At 40.3% G+C, this 10486-nt stretch overlaps 1 protein-coding gene across 1 annotated transcript; it reads left to right on the forward strand.

Annotated features, from left to right (window-relative positions):
• The first annotated feature begins 1246 nt into the window (after positions 1-1246).
• Positions 1247-10135, forward strand: smc2 (structural maintenance of chromosomes 2). Its single transcript, XM_018737954.2, has 24 exons — positions 1247-1598; positions 1749-1898; positions 2763-2885; positions 2981-3019; positions 3117-3227; positions 3324-3368; positions 3605-3838; positions 4207-4356; positions 4511-4744; positions 4855-5014; positions 5103-5220; positions 5481-5619; positions 5775-5894; positions 6008-6212; positions 6364-6499; positions 6660-6784; positions 7154-7347; positions 7653-7796; positions 8048-8242; positions 8482-8682; positions 9053-9169; positions 9374-9534; positions 9624-9771; positions 9897-10135. Exons 1-24 carry the CDS (start codon positions 1431-1433, stop codon positions 10005-10007), a joined length of 3528 nt encoding a protein of 1175 aa, XP_018593470.2. The 5' UTR covers positions 1247-1430; the 3' UTR covers positions 10008-10135.
• Positions 10136-10486: the final 351 nt, after the last annotated feature.

The following is a 10486-nucleotide window of genomic DNA, read 5'->3' on the forward strand; positions in this document are numbered from 1 at the left end:
GTGCTGGTGGTTGTCTAAAAATCCATTAAAAACAAAACCTTGTAAGAAAGACGGGTGAAGCAAAGAGATTCAGATTGTATTGCTTTACAAGACATCACTGATTTATATTTATACAATTTTTTTCAATATAAAACATATTTAATATTTTATGCTGGAAAGGTACTGTAACAAATGCAACAATGTTAATTAATTATGAGCAGTGATTTCTTTAAAAAAAAAAAAAAAAAATCTGTAATAGCCTTTCACTTCAGAAGTTTCTAAAAAAGATTCTGACCAATGAGCTCACTCTTCTCAGTTTAGGAAGGATAAAGCTGAATGGACTGAAATTATTTCATTACTTCTCACTTAAAAAGCAACTTAATGAGCAGTTAATTGGTCTGTGGTGTTTTTCTTCATTAAAAAAGTGAATGTGAACATTGAACAGTGTATTTTTCAGATTTTCTTCCTTAAACGTATAAAATTATGTACATCGTGAAGTTAACTAATTGATAAGTCCTTTTTCGTTGCATTTTGAACTAAAAATTCTCCATTAATGATATTCTTACAAATTTTTTTCATTAAATTAACTTTTAATTTTCTGGGGTTCTTGAGCAGCTCATAATTAATTGAAAATACAAAAAAAGACAGATTACATAAGAGCTTAATCACTGCAGGTAAATAAAGTTTCGTATCCCCATGAAAGCAGCTAAGGCTTTTTTACCATTAAATTTATTTCTATTAATATGAAATTTCACGTAAATTTCAAATAAAACAAGATTGATCATCATCGTTCGTGTTCTAGTTCTTTCTTTTCCCATCATGACGATGATCATTAGAAACCAAGTGGCACATCTTGAACGATAAAATGAAAGTCACCACACAGATATTCGTTATATTTTCAGTTTCTCCTCGCTTTTAACAAGGGATCCAGGAAAATATACGACTGACTGCATTTCGCCACTTTTCCGTTTAATAATCGCTGCGGAATAAACGATGTACAGTAACTGACCCAAGGTCAGTTTCTGCACGCTCACCGCGCATGCGCAGGTCTGTTCTTTTTTAGGTGTCCAAATTATGCCCGAGTTAAAGCAAATGAAACATGTTTTCTCTTGAAATACAGTTATTAAATATCTGTTTGAAGCACGATTAAATATGCAAATATATTATTAGCTTTATTTTAGAGACTACTTACCCCTTGGAATTATTTCAAGATTTTTAATCAGGCGCTTAGGCGGGGAAGCGGCTGCCTGCCTGGCGCCAAATTTTAAGTTCAAAAACAGGGAGGGCACCGTGTTTCCAGAATGCGTCTCACATAGTATTTACATAATAAATATCTATGAGCTTTTAATTTTAGTGTGGTATGAAATCGAGTTCTGACTTAGACAAAGACTTATCTTTGTGGAATCCCGTGCTTTTTTTTTTTTTTTGTCGTCGTCCTTTTCGATAGCAGGATGTACATCAAGTCGGTCGTCCTCGAGGGCTTCAAGTCGTACGCGCAGCGGACGGAGATCAACGGCTTCGACCCGCTCTTCAATGCCATCACGGGTCTCAATGGCAGCGGCAAGTCCAACATCCTCGACTCCATCTGCTTCCTCCTGGGCATCTCCAATTTATCACAGGTCAGGACGGGACGGGACCGGCGACGTGTCATCCAGCGCGGGTTGCAGTGCTGCTGCTGCTGCTGGTGATCCTGGACGTGCGCTGAACTTGAAGTGGCCGCTTCGGGCCTGGCTTGTTGTTTAAAGTACCGTCTGTTGTTGTTGCTGTAGGTGAGAGCGTCGAATCTGCAGGACTTGGTGTATAAAAACGGCCAGGCCGGGGTCACGAAAGCGACCGTCTCCATCACGTTCGACAACAGTGACAAGAAGCAGAGTCCGCTGGGCTTCGAGAGCCACGACGAGATCACCGTCACCAGACAGGTGCCGCGCGACGACGAGTCCTCGGATTTACCGCGTCTCCCTCTACTTACACTGACACTCCGATTTCATACACAGGGTGTTACTCTCACCGTGTCTCTCTTTCAGGATTTGTACCTCGATCGTGGCCGTTACGGCAGTGGGACTTAGTTTGACCAGATTTACAGACTTCTGTTTCCCCCTTATTCTTGCAGACGTTATTCTTTTTTAACAGAGGCACCAGCAGGTGGCGTAGTGGTTAGAGTTATGACCTTGCGTTCCAAAGACGCAGGTTTGCGGCTCACTTATGCTGATCAAGTTATTTACCCAGAGTACCTTCAATTCAGTATCTTTTCATAGACAGCTCCTCTCACACAGTGACACACTGAGCTTCAGTAAAAATGACACACACGCACACACACTGTCCGAAACCGCTTGTCCTGAGCGGGGTTGCGGCAAGCCGGAGCCTACCCCAGCAACACAGGGCGTAGGGCTGGAGGGGGAGGGGACACACCCAGGACGGGACGCCAGTCCATCGCAAGGCACCCCAAGCGGGACTCAAACCCCAGACCCACCAGGGAGCAGGCACAGGCCAAACCTGCTGTGCCACCGCACTCCCCTCCAGTAAAAATTAGACAGATGTATAAAAGGGTAACTATAAGATGCTTTGGAGAAAGTTTCAGCTAATTGAAATAAACCCGGTTTGAAAACGCAACAGCAGCAAGGGGGAGGTCTTCATGGTTTCTTATAAAGATATAAATCACTAGGAAAGGATGATTCAAATGATCAGTGTAATGATTTTGGTTTTCCAGAGGTTCTGTTAAATTTCATTTAGGTACCAAGACAGAGATTTGCTGATTATATCTATGACTTCCTATATTCTTGCAGGTAGTTATAGGAGGGAGGAACAAGTACTTGATCAATGGCGTGAATGCCAACAACACTCGTGTGCAGGACCTTTTCTGCTCTGTTGGACTTAATGTTAACAATCCGCATTTTCTAATTATGCAGGTAAGCTCTTGATAGTTGTATGTTTGTTAAATTCAAGGGTGTCTTAGTCAGAAAACTTTGAAAGAATAATCTTTTTATGTATTTTTTTTTCTTAGGGGAGAATTACTAAAGTCCTTAACATGAAGCCTCCTGAAGTAAGAACAATTCATTTTAGTCACTCTTCTTTTCTTAGTCTTTGGTCAGTATTGTTTGTTACCATACGCCTCTTTAACTCTTCTTGGGTTACTTTAGATCTTGGCTATGATTGAAGAAGCCGCTGGAACCAGAATGTATGAGTGCAAGAAGGTCAGCGCACAGAAAACTATTGAGAAGAAAGAGGCCAAACTAAAAGAGATACAAACGGTGTGAAATCTTTGCTTACAGGCAGCTCTTTATGCACACCTATCTTTGTAGCTCTACTGTTGTTTGACACTGCTTTTTCCTCACCTTTACTTCCAGATTCTGGAAGAGGAGATCACACCTACTCTGCAAAAGCTGAAGGAGGTAGGATGAGTTTCTAAATTAGTCAGTGAACTGAAGAAGCAGTGAGAAAGACAATGAGATGAGACTAAATGCAAGTTCTGTGTAGAGAATTCATTTAAGGAAGAGAATTTTTCTTTTTTGGATTTGTAGTTAATCTTTTAGTAGATATCCTAGTTGATTGTGCAGAATAGTCCAAAGAGCCTTAGTTGTATAAATGACATTATGAACAATTGAATGGTAATATTTTCTATCTACAGGAAAGATCCTCTTATTTGGAGTACCAGAAGTTGATGCGGGAGATTGAGCACCTTAGTCGCCTCTACATGGCCTACCAGTTCATATGTGCTGAAGAGACAAAAGAAAAGTCGGCCGAGGACCTGAAGGTAATGCAGGACGGCATTGGCAAGCTGGAGGAGACCATGTTGGAGAATGAACGTAAGGTGAAGGAGTTGTCTCGTGAGATCCAGGAGCTGGAGAAGAATAGAGATGAGGTACTGTACAAATAACAGCATTTTCTGTTAAACAGAGTTTTTGTGTCATCTGAAGGTTTTTGTTGATGCCATAACATCTGGATTTAAAAAAAATAAATAAATAAACCTTTTCCACATCCAAGAAGTGGGGGCTGTTATGTCAGCTTGGTATTTGTAGTACTGCCAGCATGCTTTTGTTGAAGCTAATCAAGGTGCTTAGTGTTCTGTTACTGTACCATGTTAGATGAGGCATGAGTAACAGTACAAGTAGAGTGATGTGTTGAGATAAATTCATGTTTTGTTTTATGCATGAAAGTGCCAATTGAAATTTTTTTTTGAGGCTCATAACAGAAAGGTGCGTTTGAGTTATGGATGTATGTTTATTGCAGGATGGAGGTGGGCTTTTAAAGTCACTGGAGGATGCCCTCTTTGAGGCACAGAGAGTGGATGCAAAAGCTCAGAGTGCCCTGGACTTGAAGAAACAAAATCTGAAGGATGAAACCAAAAAGCGGAAGGAGCTGGTCAAAAGCATGGAAGAAGTGAGTAGAGCTTGTCTTAATGTCCTCAGTAATAAAACTGAGTTTATTATCCAAAAAAAATTTGTAAGCTTGTGATAGTTTAGAATATGTTTGGACTCTGCCTTAGCATTTGTTTTCCTTTTGCTACCGTTAAGAGCTATTCATTTTTCTGTAGGATAAAAAAATGCTAGCATCTAAGGAGAATGAAGTGACCAAGGTGATGGAGAAACTGCACAGCATCCAGGAGGAAGGACAGAAAGATGCTGAGGCCCTGGTAGTGGCTCAGCAACATTTTAATGCTGTGTCAGCTGGGCTTTCCACCAATGAGGATGGAGAAGAAGCCACACTGGCTGGGCAGATGATGACCTGCAAGAATGATATGAGCAAGGCAGACACTGAGGCCAAACTGGTAACTTTAATTAATCTTAACATTTAAGCATTGTTTTCCTGTAAAGTATGCAGTGTTTCTTGTATACGCAAAGTTGCTGACGTGCCGGTGTGTGCTCATCCTTGTCTCAGGCACAAATGAAATTAAAACATGCTCAGCAAGAGCTGAAGACCAAGCAGGCTGAAGTGAAGAAAATGGACAGTGGCTACAAGAAGGACCAGGATGCTTTTGAAGCTGTGAAGAAATGCAAGGAGAAGTTGGAGGCAGAGATGAAAAAGCTGAACTATGAAGGTCTGCAAACAGATTTTTATTAAACTTCACAAATTATTTACACTCAGTTCTGTCTGCTTGACTTGTTTTGTTGTCTGTTGATTCTCAGATGGAAAGGAGGAGAAGCTGACTGAAAGCAAAAGGCAGCTGTCACGTGATGTTAACAAACTGAGAGAGACCTATGAATCCCAGATGGCCAAGTTTCCAAATTTGAGATTTGAGTACAAGTTAGTATTTTCTGCTGGGGGGTAATAAAATACAGCAGATTATTAAAGCAAAGCCCAATTCTTCTCAGATTTTGAAATCCAATTGCTGCTGTAGTTATCACACTACTTCCAGGTTCTTATCAGCCAGAGTGCAGTTGGTGGTGATCTGCACAGGCCAATATTGTGTTCAAGTCCAATTTTTTTTTTTTTTTTTTTTTTTTTTTTTAAAATCAACATTGACCATACTGAGGATTAAATCATCCTTTGCTTATTTATTTTAGAGACCCAGAGAAGAATTGGGACAAGAACCGTGTCAAGGGCCTTGTTGCCAACCTTATCACAGTCAATGACATCTCCAGTGCTACAGCTCTGGAGGTGGTGGCAGGAGGACGCCTATATAATGTGGTCGTAGACACAGAGGTGAGCATTTGCAATATTTTGAATTAAATTTAAAAAAGCTGATACATCAAACAGTATGGCCTGTGGTGTGTGTGGGTTTTTTTTTTTTTTTCTCGCAGCTCTGGAAGATTTTTTTGATATTGAGGTAATTAACACAATATCACTTGCATTTATAGGTGACTGGAAAAAAGCTCTTAGAAAAGGGTGAACTCAAACGCCGATACACAATTATTCCTCTGAACAAGATTTCAGCCAAAACCTTAAATGAAAATGTTGTGAATGTTGCGAAAAATCTGGTAAGTAAAGTAAATCACTGAAACTTTTAAAAATGAATTAATCAAAACATGAGCATTTGTTACATCTTTCACCTGCCATTTAGTATGTAAAATGCCATATTTCAATATTACAGGTTGGAGTAGACAATGTTCACACAGCCTTGTCTTTGGTGGGCTATGAGTCTGAACTTCAGAAAGCTATGGAGTATGTGTTTGGCACCACGCTGGTCTGTGATTGCCTTGACAATGCCAAGAAAGTGACTTTTGACAAGCGCATCATGACCAAAACGGTGACCCTGGGCGGAGATGTGTTTGACCCCCAAGGAACTCTCAGTGGAGGTAAATCTTCAATTTTTTCTTTTTTTTTTTTTTTGGGGTCATAGTCAGGACTGTGTGTGTGTGTGTGTGTGTGTGTGTGTGTGTGTGTGTGTGTGTGTGTGTGTGTGTGTGTGTGAGAGAGAGAGTTCTGACTTGTTTTGCTTTCTTGTAGGTGCCAGAGCACAGACTGCCTCAGTTCTGTCAAAACTTCAGGAGCTCAAGGATGTCCAGGATAACCTGAGAGCAAAAGAAGCAGAGCTGCTTGCAGTCGAGAAAGAGCTAGGCAATCTGAAGGGAACTGCAGAGAAGTACATTTGTGCTGTTTCGGACCATTTCACAGATGTTTTTGTTAGGCCCACCATGCACCTTCAGCAATGTGACTCATTGCATTAACTTACAATTTCCAAATATGTTTAAGTGTGATGTGCTATGTCCAGAGTTACAATCAGAATTTGGGTGACATTGTAGGTATCGGCAGCTTAAGCAGCAGTTGGACATGAAATGTGAGGAGGCCGATATCCTGCAAGCGAAGCTTCAGCAGAGCTCTTATCATAAACAGCAAGAGGAGCTAGAGATGCTGCGCAAGACTATTGGTAATGAACTCAACATTCGCTGCCTTGAACTCAGGCACAAACATCCTGAAGATTATTTATCTTTTTAATATTTTGCTGTAGAGATTAGAGATATGGGGGGAACTATGTAAGGAACAACAGTCGGTATCATTAGTGAATGAAATTAATGGAATTGCTGCACCCATGTTACTGAGATTTATAGATTTTCTTAAATAGCCATACCTGTGTCCTGAACCTTGGTGGAAAAAAGGTTATTGCTTCTGTATATTGAAAATGTAATGTATTGCATGTATTTTCCCATAGTGCAAATTGAGTGCTTAACATTTAATATGAATTTTTCTTTTCTTCATGAGAAAAGTATCTTTTTTTTTTTTTTTCTTTTTTAAACAGAGGAGAGCGAAGAAACCCTGAAAAAGACTAAGGATGTTCAAAAAAGAGCAGAGGAGAAGTACAAGGCGCTGGAGGACAAGATGAAGAACGCTGAGGCAGAGCGGGAGAAGGAGCTTAAGGCGGCACAGCAGAAACTCAATGCTGCCAAGAAAAAAGCAGATGCCTTCAACAAGAAGCTGAAAGATCAACAGCAGGTGTGAGCCCAGGCTGTGACTTCACAGTAATGCCTGCCTTGTGCCAAATACTAAAAGTAAAATTGGAGTATGATTTTTCTTTTTTTAGTTACTGGTTTAAGTCCAGTTATTGGGATAGGAAATGTTAATTGGGGTTTTTCAGTGCGGTCTTTTAGTTCCTCCTTCCTTGGTATTGAACCAGAAGTGGAATCTGATGATTATTTTACTGGAGTATTGAGAGCAACTTCATCTGTTGTCAGATGTCTCTCATGGTAACCATATGAACAGTTTGTCTTATTTCACTGCCCCTTGTTTTGTTCCTGCAGGAGGCTGATGCTCTTGCTTTAGAGCTGGAGGAGCTTAAGAAGGAGCAGGCCAGCTACCAGCAGCAGATTGAGGCTGTGGATGAGGCCATGAAAGCCATCCAGGAGCAAATTGATTCCGTGACCTCTGATGTATCCAAAAACAAGGTCAAGCTTTACCTGATTTAAATGAATCTCCTGGGAAATAAATATTGTTATTCAGTCCTCTTCAATGTTTAAAGTTGTTTTAAACTGTTAGTAATTATAAATTGACTTAATTTAGCATTTTTCAACTTTATTTCAATGCCATTGCAATGGTTGTACCACCATATCTGTGTGCAGTATCTAGATATTTCAATGCAAATTAAAGCTTTACTGTAATGGCCAACCTAATGTAATGCTTGCTTGGTCCTACTCAGGAAGTTGTGAAGCAGGCGCAGGAGAGTCTGGCCAAACAAAAGGAGGTCATTATGGCCCAGAACAGAGAAATCAAGGAGAAGACCACAGAGGCAAACAAGTTGCAGGAGCAGACAAACGAAGCCCAGCTCAAGATCAAGGAGCTGGAGCACAATATCAGCAAGCATAAGAAGGACAGTGCGGATGCAGCTGCTAGGGTTGGACCTCCTCCCAAATTCCTTTTGCATTTAATCCAAATTGTCCAAGGCATTTTTCTTAATCCTACTGCCAAACATTAAGCATTAAGACTTCATTTGCAGGCCATAAACATTTATAGGTGTTCCAGCAACTGTAGCTTCCTAGGTGATGTGAAGACCATTACTTCGTACATCACTGCATTACACTGCATTAAACCAAAGCAGTTTTTGTAGACTTAAAGGCTCCTTGTGCTTTGCAGGTAGCTAGAATGCTGGCTGAGAATGACTGGATTGCCTCAGAGAAGCACTTATTTGGGCAGCCAAATACTGCTTATGACTTCAAAGCCAACAATCCCAAAGAAGCAGGCCAGAGGCTAAAGAAGTTAGAGGAGACAAAACAGAAACTTGAGAGGAATGTCAACATGAGGGCCATGAACATGCTGAGTCAAGCTGAGGAGAAGGTTGGTTTCAGCCTACATCATTTGGATTTTTCCTAACATGCCATATTTTGAGAAATAACTGATTTGCTTAAGACCCAGCCTCTTTGTGTACATTTTTAAGTGGTGTCTGTTTATTGCACTTTATCAAACTGAATTTCCCCTGGGGATCAGTAAAGTATTTATTTTATTTGCATTTATTAATTTAGCTGCTGCTTTTTCCCAAAAAAAGGAGTGCATTATATCAACAGAAAGACTTAATGCAGAAGCATGATTCAATGTAGTTATCGCTTTAATTTTAGATATTTATCAAATTCCTTTGCTCCTTTGCGCTGACTTGCCTATCACTGTATCTTGTGATCTCCTCAAATATGACTTGTGCATTACCTTTCAGTACAATGAGCTGATGAAAAAGAAAAGAATAGTGGAGAATGATAAGTCTAAAATACTGAAGACTATTGAGGAACTGGATCGGAAGAAGAATGAAGCGTTGAATATTGCCTGGCAAAAGGTGCATTTTCATTTTTATATGTGGGAAATTTGTACTGAAACTGATGTCTGCAGTAAAGTAGTTGTGATTTAACATCCTTTTTTAAAATTTTGAGTTAAAATCATGTTCCTTTCAGTTTACTGAAAAATCTGACTACTGTGTAACTGCACAAACTTACTAGGTAATGCACAAATGCACAAAACACCATTTTTCTTCAAACTTCAGGTTAACAAAGACTTTGGCTCCATCTTCTCCACGTTGCTGCCTGGGGCAGATGCCAGACTGGCTCCCCCAGAGGGCTGTGGTGTCCTGGATGGTCTTGAATTTAAAGTAGCCCTGGGCAACACATGGAAGGATAATCTGACTGAGCTAAGTGGGGGTCAAAGGTCAGCTGTTGACAGAGTGTGTGACTAAAAGTGGACCAGACAATGAGGGTGGAGGGTGGAATCTTGAGCGGTTGAATTTTGTTTTGCAGGTCTCTGGTGGCACTGTCCCTGATCCTGGCCATGCTGCTCTTCAAGCCAGCACCGATCTACATCCTGGATGAGGTGGACGCTGCTCTGGATCTCTCCCACACACAGAACATTGGCCAGATGCTGCGCAACCACTTCACCCATTCGCAGGCACGCAAAGCGGCTGAGTGAATTGTCACTTTATGGACTTAAGACAATTTCTCTGATGTCAAGGAACCAGATACTTGGTTGTTGGTCTGATTTTCACACTTCCCCCCCTTTCCTTTTCATTGCAGTTTGTGGTGGTTTCACTGAAAGATGGAATGTTCACCAACGCCAATGTTCTGTTCAAGACAAAGTTTGTGGATGGGGTATCTACAGTATCCAGAACAGCTCAGAAGAGTTAAAACTGCATTAGCAGTGGATACACCTTCACTAAAACAGTTCATGGCCATTGAATGGTTTGTCTTGTCACTATATACATTAATATTTTATTGCATATTATTATTTCTCTTAAGTTCAGGACTTCAGTAGTTTCACCCTGTATCTTTGGTCTGTTTTACATACTTCTGTGTACTTATGTCATTTTCAAAGTTTTAAAATAAAAGTTTAGTAGGACTTTACCACATGTAACATTATTGACTCAATTCCGAACTGAACTTGCATTGAATAATTTTATTCACACCTTGTTAAAGACAAAATTCACAAGAAAAGTAGAGAGCATGCCTTTAACCAACTTTGGTATGGGTTTACAAATTAATTTATACACATACCTCAGACATGCAGAACATTGTAAAACTTTATTCTTAGTTGCTGTACTCAACCAATGGCATTTTCTTGTTCTTAGGACCATTACTGGTAAACTGCAATCAAAATCATCCCTTCT

The sequence above is a fragment of the Scleropages formosus genome, chromosome 16, assembly GCF_900964775.1.
Source record: "Scleropages formosus chromosome 16, fSclFor1.1, whole genome shotgun sequence".
NCBI classification, from domain to species: domain Eukaryota; kingdom Metazoa; phylum Chordata; class Actinopteri; order Osteoglossiformes; family Osteoglossidae; genus Scleropages; species Scleropages formosus.

Bases quoted from the DNA above. Each gene is read 5' to 3' on its own strand.
- smc2 (XM_018737954.2), top strand. From the start codon at position 1,431: ATGTACATCAAGTCGGTCGTCCTCGAGGGCTTCAAGTCGTACGCGCAG. The intron at 8,683-9,052 runs GTTGGTTTCAGC...ATTACCTTTCAG, and splicing joins TGAGTCAAGCTGAGGAGAAG to TACAATGAGCTGATGAAAAA. The intron at 9,170-9,373 runs GTGCATTTTCAT...TTCAAACTTCAG, and splicing joins TGAATATTGCCTGGCAAAAG to GTTAACAAAGACTTTGGCTC.